Below are 17,669 nucleotides of genomic sequence, written 5' to 3'. Positions count from 1 at the left end.
TGCAGAGGTCACCAGGGGTTACAGCTTTGTCATCACCTGCTCCATAAACTGCAGCTATCCTGATGGCCGTTTCTTTCTCATCTTCTCTGGCTCCAACATCATCAGCACCAAGTCAGCAGTCAACCACTCAGCCTCCTTTGACTTCCCTGTAGCAGAGTATGAACACCAGGGCAACTACAGCTGTGTGTACGAAGTCACACTGTCTGCACGGAGATTCAATTCCACTGAGACAACACCAATTATTGTCATTGTTAAAGGTAAGTACACTGTATAATTTAAGAATTTTTACATTTTATCTAATAAATGAATAAAACAGACTGTAGTCTAACATGACAGTGGTGCTCTAAACCTATGTACAAGGCCAACTGTCATCATAAATCACATCATATGTTTCAGACAGGATTTTTCAATATTTATTCTATCAGCACAAGTTTATACTTTGATGCAAATTAGACAGTGACATGGGGACAGAGATGAGGCAGAAAGAGAAACAGGAGCAAACAGGAAGGAGAGGGCGAATATGAAAAGGAAGTTAAACTGAAATCTAACTTGTGTGATCTGTTGTTCATTGTGGTTTACTTACTAAATGAAAAAATACAGACATTTTTCTGCATTTTTGGCCAATTAGGTTTGAATATTGTATGTATGATCAATAAAATGTGAAGTACTCAAGGCAGAAAAATGTGACATTAGATCATTCACTCATGTTCAGTATTAACTTGTAAGCAGCAGTTTACGGTTAATGTAGGTGTAGTTAATTTTTGACCATTGCACTGTAAATAGGGCAGCAACTCGTGATTATTTTTGCTGTGGGTTACTCTGATCATTTTCTCTATTAATCCCTCAGTTGTTTAGACTGCAAAGCTTCAGACAGTAGTGATAAATATTCATCACAACTACAAAATGCCAAAGTGACAATCTGAAATTGCTTGTTTTTCAATCAAACCTCAAAGTTCCAGTTTTACTAATTGTTGAGTAGTGTAATCTACAGCAACGCATCATAAGCCAGTTATATGTTTTGTATACAAACATGTGTAAAGTAAAAATGTAAAGCTTTTAAATAAATGCAGTGGAAAAAATGTAGTGGACTATAACTGTAAAAAAAAGCATATAATGAAAATACTCAAGGAGAAGTAACTCTTTTATATGTTTCATTTATGAGAATGTAAATTATTTTTAGAGACTCTGTAGAGGACCTTTATGCACACTGTTTAGGAATTAAATAGTAAATTTATGCAAATGATATTTTGTGTAGATGAAAGCAAGAGCAAGTAACAAGTGGAGTAATAAGCAAAACATCTGTAGGTGGTGGAGTGGTCCCTCAGTGCACTTTTTCATATGCAAAGTGAGACTTAGAGGTGACATGTTTGCATACAGAGTCGGTGGATAGATGGACGTAAAAACATTCATGTTTTCTTTATTTAGTGCTGACAGAAGAAAAGCAAGACCTATGTGAATGGCACAGGTGGATTTGAAAACAGTTTCAGATAATGGAAAAGAGGTGCTATCAGCAGAGCTGCTGACATCAGGGGAACATTGGATCAGTTGTCCTGGGCCCTGGGTCACGGCAGGGTCCAAACAGGCCCTTTGTAGATCATCTTTTCCTGGGCATAAGTAAGACACATGTAGGACTTGGCTGTCAGTGAAACAATGTTTTGCTCTAAGGACCTGGAGACTACAGAATGCATCACATAAAAGAGATAGACTGATGTGTTGACTGATGCTGTGACATTTGCACAGTATTTGGGACAACTTTTTGCAGACTTTGGTAGTGAGAGTGAAGTAGAGCTGAGTTGGATACTGATGTTGTACAGACCACTGCCTGGGGTCACGAGTTATTTATTTTAGGATATCAGTGAGGCAGGCTGAGATCTGTGCTGAGACGGTGGGGCTGTCTGGTGGGAAGGACAAATACAGTAGGGCATCATCAGCATAGCAGCAGTAGGTAAAAACATACACACAGATAATCAGACTGAGGGAAGTGGTGTATATTGAAAAGAGAAAGGGGGCAAACACCAATCTTTGTGGTATCCCAGTGGAAAGAATGTCACACTTATCTTTACTATGCCACTTTTAATGACTGATCTGTAAGGTAGGACTTAAACCAGCCAGGCGCTGTGCTCACAATGCCTAGTATAGTGAAAAAGATGAGAGATGACTGGAATAAAGTTCTCACTGATATCAGGATTTCTATAACTGGCAACAGAGAGAGGAGGTCTGAGATTCAGATGAAAACTGCACTCTCTATAATAACAATATGTAACATTCATGGAGAATCTGACATGTTCTCAAGGATACACTGCTAAATGTTTTTCCTCCTAGTGCCTTTGTTACCCCTGGTCTCCTCGGTAGCTTCTGGGATCCTGCTGCTACTCCTGCTGATCTTGTTGGTGATTTGCCTGGTCCACAGGAGAAGACGACAAGCCAAGCAGCCTGTAGTCCTTGTGCTAAGTCAATGTATGTGCTTCACAGGATACAGAGTTTCTTCATTTACAATACAGACTTACACATACAAGCTTACATATGTATTCACACTTTCTTTTGATCTTTGTGTTTCAGTGACTGACAGAGCTGGGAATGACTATGAAGATGAGTAGGACGAGGACTATGTGAATGTTGATTTAGTGGACACAAAGGAGAAACTCAAAGAGGAAGCAGGGAGAGTGGAAGAAGAGTACATCGATGATTATGAGGAGCCAGAGAGTGACGAGGGTCATGACTATGAGGAAGCAGGTCCCACACCAAGTTACGTAATGGCTGGTGAGGTCCTTTTCACTGCAGAGGAGAGCAGGGAGGATGAGGTAGAAGATGATGATGAAGAAGATGAAACCAGTGATGATGAAAATGACTATGAAAATATAACTGAATCAATTTGTGAGCAAACTGTGGAAATTAATGGACAAAATGAGGATATTTATCAAAACTTTTAAGTGTCTACTAGTCACATAGTTTAGCTTGACAGAGGACAGTTTTTTGCCAAATTAAAAGTACAATTGCCAGTAAAAGTGCAGGGACAGGTAAATGTGGAATGATGCTACAAATATTGTAGCTTGTTCTTACTCAAAGATAATAGGACTGCCAGTGTGTATATGTTTGTAGATGCCCTGCCAGTTCTGTCAGACCTGCCCCTATAATGAGCTGGCCAAAGGAGGAGGTCATTGTCAAGATCTGGAAAACTCTTCACAGTGAATGGGTTCCACCCCAAGTCCAGTACCCAGAGTCTGTGCACCAGCTAGAAAGAAGGTGGGTGAGGCCTGGTGACTGTCAAGGCCACTGTCCTGGATGAAGGTCAGAGTATCCAGGAGTACATCTGCAAGATGGAACCCAAATACAAGCTGTTGAAAGAATGTCCAAAGCAGCAGGCAGAGAATGAAGATCAAGCAGTGGAAGAGCCATGACAAGACAAGACCTTGGGATTTTCCATCAAAATATAGCTGAGATGTCTTACTTAGGGATATTTTACCATAGCTGCACTCAGACTCAAACAGATCCCAGTATTACCATCAGAACTCTATCCAGTGTAGTGTAGTGCCAGGAATACCTACTGTTAGATACTGTGCAGAACACACAGGCCTCGGGTAAAGGGCTTCAGGCTGAGGAAGAGACATATCACCTGTATGGCGAGAGGGGAAACATTTTTCATGAAGCTGTAGACCTCACATTAAATTGTGTGATTAGTTTTGGGTACAGAACCAGACCATTCCAGGCATTTCTGAAGTATTTCAGGTTTTATTCCATAAATCTTGACGCATGGGGTGTAATACCAGAACTTTTCTTTTCCTGGATTCCTTGCATTAGGGCAAATCAGTACAGGCCATATACTGCATTTAAATATGGACAATGCCTTGCCACTTCGCCACTATGCAAAAGTAAAGCCGAATTTTTGTGAAAACCACCGTTGCTAGTTTTGGCATTTTGCAACCAGATTCTGCGTAGTAGTGGCCGAGCAGTTGAGTAACTTATCAGATCACCAAACAAAGCTGTTAAACAATCTGATTTACACCCTTTTATATAATCAAATACATTCTTAAAACAAACTTGGTATAAAAATGACCACTTGTACACAGCACAACAATATCTACCTAAAATGACAGAAATCACCTCTGGAAAAAAAAATGTATTTGATTTGTACTTTGAAATGTTAGTTTGGCTCATGTCCCATTTGCTACCATGGAGGGATCACGGTTTAGGACCTGTACTATATGGTATACCTACACTTGTGGGAGCTGTCAGTTGTCCATATTTATATAACATCTATGGTAAAGGTCAATACACATTTCTGCCTCTGTTGATAACTCTTATTACTGCAGGGATGGCCTTTTTGAGCTTAACTCAAACACATTCATATTTTTGATTCTTGACTAGTGCTACATTATGATTCCTGCCTTCCAAGAGTTTGCAACACTGTTAAATACTCCCTTTAAAGTTTTTTTGTTCTTGTTGCATGACTCAAAGTATACTACAGTGAGTCTGTTGGTTAGTCTAGCTTTAGGCATCTTAACAACTTACCATGAACATTTTTAATGACATTCATTATCCCCAGAAAAAAAGTCCTATAGTGCCACCATGAGGTTGACATTTGTAATAACTTGTCTCAGCAGCTATTGGATAGATTGCCATGAAATTTGGCACAAATATTCTTGGCCAGTCAGAGCAAATTGTAATAACTGGTAATGGTAATCCCTTTACTTTGAATCAGATTAATCAAGCTGTATATACAGCATGTGCAAAAAAAAAAAAGAAATTATTTAGATGTTGTAGACAGCACAGATTATTGAGTCCTTAAACATTTATTCTTTTATTGTTATTTTGTTTGTCATACAGATTTAAAAAAAAAAACATTAAGTCTAGCAAGTTTACTTGAAAATCACTTCATTTCACTTAAGACATCTCCACTATGGTTGATCACAGTATTTCCATCATATAAGCATCTCTTACTGGGTTCTCTACACCTATATTTATCTTCTTATCTTGTCAAATCAATAGTTATAGGAACATATGTCAAGAGGACTTTTGGAAAATAAACATTTCAGTTTTTGCTTACACTGATACCACTCTTATTTCTGAAAGCTAAATATGAAGTTACTGCCAGCTGTTGGTTGACAAAAACATAATAAATTACAACTAAAACAGTTTTTCAGATCATCAGAGTGCAGTTGTAATGGAAGTAAATGTTGTTTTATAAATGTATTTGTTTGGAAATATCTTTGTTGATGGCTTGTAAAACAATTTGGAATCCAAATTTATTGAAATAGATGAAATTGAATGTTTTTAAAGGCAGTGTTAAATTTAAACATGTTATGTTGAAACTGTACCTCACTTTTATATATTTATAGTTTATTCAAATACATTTTTTACAGATTTCATTTGCCTACACATGCATACACGTGCACATATAACCTAGATATGACTGTGAGGAGATTTAAGCCGGATGTTCTCATACAGTTATAAATAATGACCGACCTGGGCTGGGTGCTGTAATAATAACCCACTTATTTAAAGCTGAGGAGAAGGTAGCCATCTTGAATCCCCCTTTTCTATTTCTGTCCCTGGAATCCCCTGGTTCAGTGACGTACTAGTTTATTTTTGCAGTAACCGTAACTCAAAGTTGACTTATCCTTTTTTTTTTCCATTCTCATGATGTCTTAACTTTGTCTAACTTCAGTCTAACTTCAGTCTAAATCTGTCAAGCTTACCATAAACAAACAATAAAAGAAACCTAAAATTAGTGTAGGATCAATATCTTTGATGCAGTCAGCAATACCTTCAATAATACTCATGCCAAGAAAATATTTAACTGAGTAAAGTGGAAAAACTACATGAACATTGAAAATAATATAAATAAACTGATGTTATTTTATCCGTTTTATTCCTGTACATTTTCACAATCAGAAATGGGAAATCAGGCAGCTTCTCTTAGCCAATCACATGGGAGCTAGTTCACTGTTTGAGCCAATGATGTGAAGGCAGTCTTACAGTATCACGCCAAGACAGTCACAAATAGATATGACACAAGCTCCTTTTAATGTCAGCACACTGGCTTCACACACACACACACACACACACACAGACTCTGTGAAATGTTTATGCTCTGAGGACGACCCTCCAAAACGCAGTGATGAAGCCTTGTGGCCTACAATAAGACAGGCTTTATTTACACTGCTGGTCTGTACTGTAGGTTAACAGCTGCTGAAATCTGAATCTCAGATATCATTTTATACTGTTCCAGGAAAAATGTTCACATACCTTTTAAAGGCATGTCTGTGAGCCATAACAATAATAAAAGATTATACACCTCACTTTCCCCAGTTGTTCTCAGAACATTTTCGTTACAGTGTGTCAGTTCTCACAGGGAATTATAACATCACATTAACTGGCAATCAAATGACTTTCAGTTATTTGGTCTCATTATCCAGTCTAATGCTAGCTGTGTAATAGTTAAAGGAATAGACTGACACATTTGGGGAAAGATGCTTATTCACTTTCTTGTTCATAGTTTGTAGTGTGAGAGCAGTACCACACTTTTCAGTAGTTTCTAGTATTTTATAAAACTTGAATGCAGCCAAAATCTGAATTTGTAGTTGTTTTAGTCTTGTTTGCCATATCTGTAAGAAAAAGAAATGAAGCCCGTAAATAAGCCAGTCTTGTCCTTGTATCTGCTTTTTCTTACCTTCCCCTAAACTCACTGAGAAAAAGCCTCTGACAGTAAAAACATTTTTGCTCAATAACATGAATATTAACGTATTAACGTCTAAAATTTGTTAAGATAAAAAAAACATTGACTATGAGAATCATACTGTCCTTAACTTTGTTTCTTACTCTCATTTTAGACTGTATCTACATTTTATTCTGATACTACAAAAGAGCTTTTACACTTGATTGGTGTTTGCTGAATAAAGACATTCATCAGTATTTTTCCAACTAGGGATGAAAAGTAATAAACAGGACATTTCTTGGAGCAGTGTTAAGACAAACACAAACAGGATGTGACCATGAGCTGTCTTTAGCACTTGATGAGTTGCAGGCCATTCCTGGCCTTGCTACCACACGCTCACAAACAGCAGTGAGCTAATGGGCTGTAAATAGCCCAGTGGGTGGGCCAGAGCACAACAGCTAGGGTATATAAAGGAAACGAGTCCTGTGTAATGTCCCAAACTATCTGATAGAAGACTAACAAGAAGAAGAAACTGGGGAAGCTTTGAGCTCTCACTCTTCACCGGAACCTCAAGATATTAGGTCGGAGAGAGGGACGTTGCAATCAAGAAACAAAGAGGCTACGATACCCACTGCTTGAACACTGCCTTATAAACAAAGATTTCCAAAGAAGACATGATGTCCCAGTCTGCTAGCCTGTTCAGTGATGACCCTTTCTTCACCCAGGACAGGCTGCTGCGGCCCCTACATCGCGAGGCCCTCTCCTCACTGCAGCAAGACTTCTTCAACCGGAGAGCCAAGCTGGCTGACAGCTTCCTGAGGGAGCTCCACGATGGGCTTCCCCTGCTCAGACTTATCCAGATGCCCCTCATTTCCTCCACTTTGGAAAGGTATGTGCAGTCACTGAGTATATGAGCAGTAGATAGACTTAAATGGGTGAGTTCTAGGCTGTTTTCAAACTTGTAGTTGGTTTGCTCATGTCCAAATCAGTGGATGATGATGACAAAGTTGATTCTGATACCGATTCTGATTCTCTTTCAGGTTGAGTGATGGTAAAGAACAGCAGAAAGAGACTCCCAGCACAGAGCTACACAAGGAAGTCACAGAAAACAACAGCGACCTCCTGGTGACCATTGATGCTCGTGGTTATGCCCCTGGTGAAATCATGGTCAAACTAGAAGGGCGGAGCCTGGCAGTGGTGGCCACGAAGCAGGCAGGAGCAGAAGAGACCCAGTCCTGCTCCTCCTCATCCTCCTGCGCCTCCCTCTGCTCTGCAGCAGCATCTCAGATGGGGTTCGTCCAGAAGATCAACCTGCCCGATCACGTGGATCTGTCTGGCCTATCTTGTTCCCTGATGGATAACGGACAGCTGCGAATTCACGCCCCTGTGGCCAAACAGCCTGTCAGTGAGGAGCGCCAGGTGCCCATTCGGTTCAGGACATCACTGGAATTTCCCATCACCAAGGATGAGACAGAGGAGGAGCACACAGACTAATGTATATGTGACACATACTTCACACATACTGTATGAATGAAAATTCATTTTTTTAATAAACATTTATGTTTTTGTGCTCACACACTTACACTAAAAGACTGTTTATAATGAGTAAAGTTTACAATTTGTATAAACTGTTGAAATAAAGTGCTTGATTTTCAGAAAAGTATATTAGTACAGTAGTGTCTTCATAATGCTGGGATGTACTAAATAAATATAAAACTACTCTTGTTAGTTACTTTTCTGGGCACAAGATGGTGCCAGCAACCAGTTTACACAGAGCATGGACCAGGAGGAGAGAGAGGGGGGTGAGACAGCAAGCAGGCGGAAGAGAAAGAGAACAGTCTTACGTAAATGCTTGCATTATGTTCAGCTCCCCTGAGGAGGCTGAATTAGTAACTTTAAGAAGCTCCAGTGACATTTGATTTCCTGGAGAGCAGAAACCTGCTGGCACACCGGAGCAGGTGACAAACAGTAGCGGCACCTTAATGTTTTGAGTCCTAGGGTGTCTCAACAGAGAAGACATAAAGACGTTAGGAGAAAAGAAAGGGAAATGCAAGACATGAACAGATGTAGTTGACTTATCCCTGTTGGTATTTTGTTACGCAACGAGTTTTGGTTTTATTTTTTAATATATCAGCTGGTATCTTAACTGAGGTGAATGGAATTTGGTTTTTCATGCTCAGCATAGAGAAAAACTGAATATGTAGTACTTATCATAACAGCTGCATCTTTTATTGTAACAAGCAATAGAACGTGCTGTTAACAGTTTTAATATTAAGAATTCGTCCTTATGAAAACTGTATATGTTCTGTGAATTATCCAGGGTAACAGTAAAACTGATTGTTTGAAAGAGCTGCAGCTTTTTATTCATTTATTTATTTAGAACTTTATCTAGGTAAACAGTTTTCACTTGACTGATCTGGTCCTAAGGCAGTTCTTCCATTTTAGTGCTGTAAAAACTAGTTAGAGAAAGGAAGTTGTCTTGAGAACTTAAAGCTACCACGACTAAAAAACAACAACACTATCTACAGCATTTCAGTGGGTGCACCTCCTCTGACTGTAGCCATAGGGCTGGTGGGTGTACCAACTGATGCAGCTGTCTGCACCTGGCTGTGGAAATGGGTGTGGGTTAAGCAAAATATAGCCTAAGGTTAAATGAATTTATTTTAACTATATAAAGCTCTCCATTAAGGTGGTAGATAGAAGTACAAATGTTATTAAGATAGTTAATGTCATCTAGTCTGTTTGCCATGTTATTTTGAAAATAACATACTCAAAAACTAGTACTGACACTAGTCAAAATGTTGTGATGAGATGATGAAAGTAACACATCATGGTCGCTGAAGGTTCACTAACACTGACGTTTCAGCTAATCCAATTAGTGGCTGCTGGTGAAGCTGTGATAGTGTGGTGGGTTACACTGTGAACAGCTATGGGAACTGCCATCACTGTGTTTATAGCTATTATTGCTATTTATTGCTGTGGCTGTACTGATTTGCAGGGCTGTGACACAAGGTGTGAAAGTGCAACATTAGCTAACTCACATGCCAGTGTGAATTGACAAACTGAGATGGCTAAGTGTTGTGGTGGCTGGTGCAGATGATGACACATACCATATCTGAGACAAGACACAGCAACTGAAATGCTGTAGCCACACCAAAGGGCCATGTACAGCCACTCTGGTTTCAGTCAGTGGTCAGTGGCTTTCCTCCAACAAGACAGTACTTTAATAATTATGCAATAAATGTAACTGTGCCATTTGGTAACAATCAGATTTGAAGACTTTGCCAACATAAGGAAAATGTTTTTTCAATTATATATTGATGTTTGTTTTCATGAGAAGTTCTTTTCATTGTTCTCATTTGACATTGTTACAATAGATCTGGCTTTAACTGGCTGCTGTTTTGTAAAATGAAAAACATACATAACATACATACAAAACATAATACATTTCTTTCTCAGATGAAAATGCATTCTCATATACCGTTATTTCATTTTATTTAGCTCTTTGTCAGTGTGCTATTTTTCCTTGAGTTTCTATTTGGTTGGAATCTTTCTTTCTTTCTTTCTTATCATCTGTCTGCATGCCTCACACTCTCTCTCTCCCCTCAAAGTTTCTGTGATTGTCCTCGAATGAAATGTCTTCACAGGCTCTACAGGGGTTTGTTGTGTGTAGGTGTATGTGATTGTGACTGTGCATGTATTTGTGCTATTTGTGCATGAGTGTTTGCATGTGCGTAAGTTCTTGCATTTCTAAACTTGTTAAGACCAAATGTGCTTACGCATGTAGAATGATGTTCGCCACAGTGAGGGCTTCTTGTTGCCATACAGATGCAATTATGTGTGTGCATGTGTATGTGTGCAGGTGTGGAGAACAGTGTGCAAGACCAGCAGATGATGATGTATCCCTGGGCATCGTTGGGATGATTCGGACCACCCCAACACCATTGCCAATACCTTACCGCACACACACATGTTTGCTGGAAATGACTGCACATTCTCCATGGCGACAGTTATGAGGTCATAATGATGATGGATTCTCCAGTCCAGTGCGATGATAACACTTTGTTTGTCTTGAAGACAGATTTCCTCAAGGGAGGATGCTGTTTACACTGGCAGCTAGTTCACCCTAAATATACAAAAGTTGCATTTCAGTAATCTGATTTGTGCCCCATTCCATCATGTGTGAAAACCAGTCTTTACTTTAAATGTATGTAAGAACTAAGAGGCTTGTTAGATTTTACTACAGAAGGTCGTAGCTATTCTAAGGTTCAGAGGAGAAATAATGTTAATTCATATTTTTTTAATTAAGTTACAAGGATTTATTGACTATGCTTACACAGTTAACTATTTACATATTTGGTGGCATATTCACAAGTAAAAGTATTTTCATTAGTAACTTTAAAGCTGTATAAAATAATCTGGATTTCCTTGCTTTTACCTCACTATAAGACCTCCTGATTTCTGATTGGTCAGTACAGTGACACGTGACTTAAGAAAGAGGAAGCATTGTTATTGTGAGGTCACCAGTAAAGAACAAGCTGTTTTATCGCAATAAGTATACCACCTAGCAAACCCCCATGTTATGTTTTCATAAGACTTACACAATTTATTCATCATTTTGTTTATATACTGATCTTAATTTTGTACCTGAATTTGATGCAAGAATGTATTTGTATTCTTATTTCTTCTTATATGTTTTACTAAACCCTACTACCCGCAAGATAGTTAACCACCACGGCCCCCAAATTCCAAGTGTGGGCAAATTTCATTCACAAAGTGTCAGTAGTTGTTTAAGGGGACCAGAAAATAAAATTACTACACCACTGCACCACTGAGACAAGACCACTTGTTTTGTTTCTATAATTGAGAAAATTCTAAAAATGAGACATGACTGTGCCACTGAGCAGCAAAAAACAGGTCTGTGGTTAACAGACATATGATCATTACTAGTTAATGGGCACTTTGACTGTGTTGTGATGTGTGCCTTTCTAGGTGTGTGCACAATGCTTGTGCACTGTGGTTGTTATACCCTAGGATGCGTATGTTCAAAACCTAAAAAAATAAAATGATTACATTGTGTTCATTGGGTGTTGTGCACATCAATATTTATGCATTTATAATAAATACCATTTTGAATAGTGATCGTGCATCTTCAACTCACACACAAGCAGATCTGTTTCCTTGGTGGAAAAATCGTGTCATGATCCTGCCCCATCCACTTCCTGCCCTGCTTTTATTCTGGCACTACTTCCTGTCTCCAGCCCACCCTAACTCCCGGTAACTTCATCTCATCATGCACACTGGTTTCACCTGTCCCATAATCGCTCTCACCTGCACCCCACCCTGTGGGGAGCTGCCAGATTGTTTTATGCCCTGTCTAGACTCTCCAGCTTTATTTTCTTGTGACTGCTATCCTGGTACTGAACCCCTGCCTGCTCCACCAACCCAATCCAGCCTCCTCCCTCTTGCCTGACTGCTATACTGATATCGACACTCTGCCTGTTCTACCGACCTACGATTCTGCCTTGCCTTCACTGCGCCCTGCCGGAGTTTCAACTTCAGATCGAACTGAGGACTGCTCTCAGCCTGATCCTGCAAGACTGCATCTGTTTCTGTCTATCTTACAGAAAGACATTAAAACCTGTCCTACTGCCTCATCTTACTCTGCAGAGAACAGACTCGATGATTCCTCTGTAGAACTGTATCAGCGGCATATCAAACTTCCTGAGCTGGCGCAGGAAGTACATCCTCTGCTGTGTCTTCTTGGTGATGGTCCTGATGTTGGATGTCCGCTTCAAGTCCTGGGAGATAGTGGAGCCCAGGAACTTGTAGGACATTACTGCTGATAGAGTGCTGCCAAGTATGGTGAGGGGGGTAAGGTGGGGGGGCTCTTCCTGAAGCCCACTGTCATCTCCACTGTTTTGAGCATGTTCAGCTCCAAGTTGTTGTGACTACACCACAGGACCAGCTGCTCAACCTCCCGTCTATTTTCAGATGTGAAGTACCTGAAAATCATATCTCAGTATTATGAATCAATCTGATGTGACATGACCGCAAACCCTGTATGTGAAACTTTCACATTGTACAGTAAACAGTGGTTCATGTGTGCTAACAAAGGGAAATATCTTTCAAATGTGATAAATTTGATGTGAATGGCTCTACAACTGTTCTGTTTCTGTTTGCACTCAGTGATGTATGTGATTTCAGCTATAGCAAAGTATACTCTGGTGTTAACCATGTATTAAAATGACTTAGAAATACTCATAAAATACAATATACATACTGTAAATACATAAAATACAACATATTTAAATTCCAGAAAAACATGTAGTTAATTACATCTCCTTTTATTTGATTTTGAATCAGAGTACACAGTGTAAAAACAGAGGTGTCACATTCTCTTCTCGTGCTGTGTAGCTCTGGGTTAATATGGGTTTCATGCCACACTACTGCCTACAGTTGTACCTGTCTAACACACAAATGACATCAGTGACAGTAGTGAGCAATCATCCTGCAGGTTTAATTTTGTGATCTCTTCCTCTCTCTTCAGGTATCACAGTAAGACCAGCAGCTCATCATTCAAACTCTTACCTCAGTGTGTGGCCTGCTTTAGCACAAACTGCCAAAATCTGACTGATTACTTAAATAAACATTAAATCGGCCTATCTAACCTAGAGGAAAGATGTCATGGCATGGTTACTATGAAACACTCGGCCTGATCCCTGATCAAATAATCCAACAGACAACTAATATTAATCTTAGTTTTGACAGATTTTATTTCTCACAGATGATAACACCACACTTAATGGTCTTTTCCACACAGATACTGCTTCGTATACTGTGTGGGAAGAACACGACACTCTAACCCTGCCTGAGTTGGCTATTTGATTCCCACTGGGCCACCCATGCTAAAGAAAGTGGATGGGCTTTTGTCAGCTATTGTGAGTCATTTTGGATCAAGATGTCCACCAAATGGAATTAGAGTTATGACATTGTGGGAGCTGATTTATCAAAGGTGACAAATGCAGCATCATCATGTTCTGAATTGTGTAATTCTCACACATTAGTAAAAAATTATATAAAAGTTACAAGTCTGTGTCTACCAGCTTCGAATCTGCATTTTAAATGACACGCTGAAAAGTTGTTGTGGGCTGCAAAAAGCGTTATTTCTACAGTGTGCTTTACATAAACCCAATAGGTAGAGCATTGGAGTCTGTCCCAGAATGCAATTGGTAGAAGGCAGAAAACGCCATTTTCTACTTTGCTATAAAGAAAATACAATTACTTTGTTATTTATTGATGGTTTTACACCAGTGTAATCACATTATCATATTATCACTACCATCACATTACTTAGTAATACATAACACCAATGTAATTACATTTTGTAGTAATGATTATGGAAAGTCTGGTTCAGACTGCACAATTCTTTTGTCTGATAAGCTGGCCACCAAGTCAGATTGCATAATTATACACCGTAGAGTCATAAATTCTTGCCCTGCATGAGGGATATGTCAAACTACCCATTGATGCCTGGTGTTGTCCATGACTTGTGCGAAGAATGTGAAGGGACTGAAGCACGGTGTGTGAGATACGGGCTGCTTGTGTTGGGAAAAGTATAAAAAAGAAGAAAAAAAAAAGTGACTGCAGACCTGTCCATGGGTCACACCAAGCAGTGTGGGCTGTCTTCATTAAGAACCCGAGGCAGCAGTTAAAAAGAAGCATTCTAGACTTTTAAGTTTTAAGATTGCTCATATTTTTCATCTCTCCTGATGCTGTCTGTATCCCACCATCTCTTTCTGCACTTTTTTGTTGTTTTTGCTTTTAAGATGCTGTTGCTTTTTCTTTTGTTTGCCCCTTTTTAGTCTTTCTGTTCCCATTCCCAAAGAGGCCAACAGATGTGTGCAGGATACTGGAAGATCATTGGTTGAAATCATTTTATTGATCAGAGGAAAGACTGCCAAACTGAGAAGCCATATTTACCCCTCTTTCATTTCTTTCTGGTTTCTGTCTTTCTATAAGGATTTTCTCAAGACATTTTCACCATTCCACTTATAACAACTAGTCTGCAAGGACCCTTTGGGACTGTTCTGTCCTAACCCTTCTTTTGCAGCACTAACTCACACACACCTGGTTTTCAAGCAGAAAGTTATAGGACTTATGGCTGGACATACAGTAGGTCATAGGACAGCATTAATGCTGTTTCTGACATGTCACAGATATAAAAAGTAGCCTGTAATATGTTGGGCAGAGCTCCATGCCCAGGGGAAACACAAGGCCTTATATCTGTGCAAACTGATACCTCAGCTCCCAGTTGTTGACCTCAAGAAAACAATCAAGTCAGTATTGACTATTAGGTACAATGCGTCAGCTGCTCTATGCATTTCTCAAAGTCAAAGGATTTTTAAGATGGTTAATAATCTTTCTCATTTACCCAAGTCCCACTCACAAGGTGAAAGGCTAAACAAAGGAGTCCTGAAGTCCTTCCCCCAGTCATGTCCTCAACGTCTTCCACGATGGATCCCAAGACATTTCCAAACCAGATGAAACATATAATGTGTCCAGCATATCAGAGGGTCTTCAACAACAGTTCTTTGTCAAGATAAAAAAATGTAATCAAATGGTTTTTTTGAGTAGAGAGAAGCCATCCAGCTCCTGTTTAATGTGCAAAACCTACTTCCAAGATATTTTTTGTTATGTACTGTGTAATACTTCAGTCAGTGCATGTGTTGCTAATTTTTGAGATGCTAATATTAAAAGAGGATATGAGGGACTATGATAACATGGTTAATCAACAGGAACAGGTAATGGAGTTAGCACAGAGACAGAATTTCATTTACTGCATGGTATTGAGAAAGAAAATGAAAATGTAATAATGTGGCTATGAAACTTGAACTCATTCATTTCAGCCATTATATGATCTGTAGTTATATTTAATGAAGGGGTTGAGGCATGTTTTGTAATGCATTGTTGGTCTTAAGACTTGGAATATCTTCCCGCTGTCACTGATGGAAATGTGCAGAGAAGAATCTTGACACAAACAAGGCAAACAGTCACGCAAAAATACACAATAAGAGGCTAAGTCACGAATACATACACACACACACACCTACACACACATATGCTCAGCGCATAATGCATTAGAGTGATGTTTTGTTCTTGGTGCTGATACGGCTGGTTATCAGTGAAGTCTGGCTGTCATATTGTCCTGACAGAGCGGAGATCCAGATAGAAGAATCAGAGGCTTAAACAAACACTGAAAGGCTCCTGAACACCAAGACAGGAAATAAGCTTCAAAAGCATTTGCATTGCATGTGAGTGTGTTTGTATGTGAGTGTAAGCTTTGGTGCTTGTTCGTATCAGTTCGCACACATATGCTTACTAACGTGTCAAGAGATCTGTATTTATGAGCTTTATTGTTCCTCATGATGTGCTTTATAGAGCAAAAATATACACCATAAAAAAGACGAAGAAGCAATATTGTACATTTTAAGATACATGTGCAAATGCGTGTGTGTGTGTATGATGATGCTGAATGACGTGCACTGACAGCGGCAGCACGGGGTGTTTTATCAGCACTGGTTAAATGTTTCCTGCCACTCTTCCTCCTCACTTTCAGTGACTAACCTTTACAAAGCTGCTATCGATACAATCAGACACACATAGATGCAAACAAACTGCCATGGTCTTTCTCAGCTATGTTTTTCTTATTAATATAGCGCATATGCTCAGATTCACAGGAGCTTACTAATCTGCAACACATTCCAAAAAAGGTTGGAATGGTTGCATTTCAGGGCCAGTAATGAGGTAAAACAATTAAATGATCCCATTTGAAAGATATGCTGCCTTCAAGATGACATCTTTTCAGGGACACCCATGCATATTTCAACAAGACAATGCAAAACCTCATACTGCACATTATCAAGGCCTGGCTGTGGAGGAAAAGGGTGTGAGTGCTGGACTGGCCTGCCTGCAGCCCCGACCTGTCCCAAGTAAAGAATGTGTGGCTCAAATTGTGTCAACAAAGACCCAGGACTGTTGTGAACCTCAAGACTTGTTTGCAGGAAGAATGGGACAAATTTACACCTGACACACTTAATCACTTGTTGTCCTCAGTCCCTAAGTGTCTTTTAAGTGTTGTGAAAAAGAACCACAACATCACACTGTGGTAAATGCTTTACTGTCCCACCTTTTTTTGGAATGTGTTGCAGCATCAGAATTGAAGTGAGTTTATTTTGAACAAAGAATAAAACTGATGAGGTATCACATCAAATAATGTGCTGCTTTGTTGTTTTCAATCTAACACAGGACTCAGATGATTTACACATCACTATTTTCAGTTTTAATGTTACATACCGGCCCACCTTTTTCAGATTTGGGGTTGTACAATACATAGACAAAATTGATGGAGACCCAATGATTAAAAAAAAAAAACTTAACCCATACCATTATGAGGGCACAAAAGTGAAACAGCATACTTTTAAAAACTGTAATTGTAACCTATTAAGTTCATACAACAAACTTATTAATAACACACTGCCAATTTATATGTTCAGCAGACACAGAGCAATATTAGCTTTAATTTCTGACCACCTGATAAATGCAAATCCAAAATTCACACTGCTTTTAACTCCTAAAGAGAATATCATTCTCTGTACCTGTTCAAGGCTCCGCTATGTTCACCAGCTGTCTGTCTGCACTAATTTGCAGACAGACAGATGACAATCTTTTCAGCTTCAGCCTGTGAAAATACACTGAAACATTGTTGATATACAAATATAGCCATTATCATCAGTTTAATTAGGTCTGATTGGCTGCCAGCTAACCCTTACCCTAAGTATGATCATGCAGCAGTAGTAAGCATTCAATATTAGCTTTGCCAATCAGTATCAGTTTTTGGAAAAGGCCAATTCATTTTGATTAGATCATCAGGCTCAATATTACATTCTTGCTACACTGGGTTCTTTTTTGTCAATATACGTCAGTCTGTCTGAATGTGTTACTATATGTTTTC

At 39.2% G+C, this 17,669-nt stretch overlaps 2 protein-coding genes across 2 annotated transcripts in view; both read left to right on the top strand.

Moving 5' to 3' along the window:
* LOC109973697 (uncharacterized) overlaps positions 1-5,212 on the top strand; it is a 21,967-nt gene extending 16,755 nt beyond the window's left edge. Inside the window, exons 4-6 of the mRNA XM_020623482.1 lie at positions 8-257; positions 2,323-2,457; positions 2,560-5,212. Of these exons, the coding sequence (XP_020479138.1) occupies positions 8-257; positions 2,323-2,457; positions 2,560-2,597 (423 nt within the window). The 3' untranslated portion in view covers positions 2,598-5,212. The remainder of the gene's footprint in view (positions 1-7; positions 258-2,322; positions 2,458-2,559) is intronic.
* Positions 5,213-7,170: 1,958 nt separating this feature from the next.
* hspb9 (heat shock protein, alpha-crystallin-related, 9) lies at positions 7,171-8,971 on the top strand. Its single transcript, XM_020623493.1, has 2 exons — positions 7,171-7,544; positions 7,696-8,971. The coding sequence occupies exons 1-2, from the start codon at positions 7,330-7,332 to the stop codon at positions 8,147-8,149; spliced, it is 669 nt and encodes a 222-aa protein (XP_020479149.1). The 5' UTR covers positions 7,171-7,329; the 3' UTR covers positions 8,150-8,971.
* Positions 8,972-17,669: the final 8,698 nt, after the last annotated feature.

Source organism: Monopterus albus, unplaced genomic scaffold, assembly GCF_001952655.1.
Source record: "Monopterus albus unplaced genomic scaffold, M_albus_1.0 scaffold301.1, whole genome shotgun sequence".
Lineage (NCBI taxonomy): Eukaryota > Metazoa > Chordata > Actinopteri > Synbranchiformes > Synbranchidae > Monopterus > Monopterus albus.
The sequence above is the reverse complement of the archived record's forward strand: the minus strand, read 5'-3'. Positions and strand labels throughout refer to the sequence as shown.

Excerpts from the sequence above, each read along its gene's own strand:
- hspb9 (XM_020623493.1), top strand. The coding sequence starts at position 7,330 with ATGATGTCCCAGTCTGCTAGCCTGTTCAGTGATGACCCTTTCTTCACC. Across the intron at positions 7,545-7,695 it reads ATTTCCTCCACTTTGGAAAG|GTTGAGTGATGGTAAAGAAC; the intron begins GTATGTGCAGTC and ends ATTCTCTTTCAG.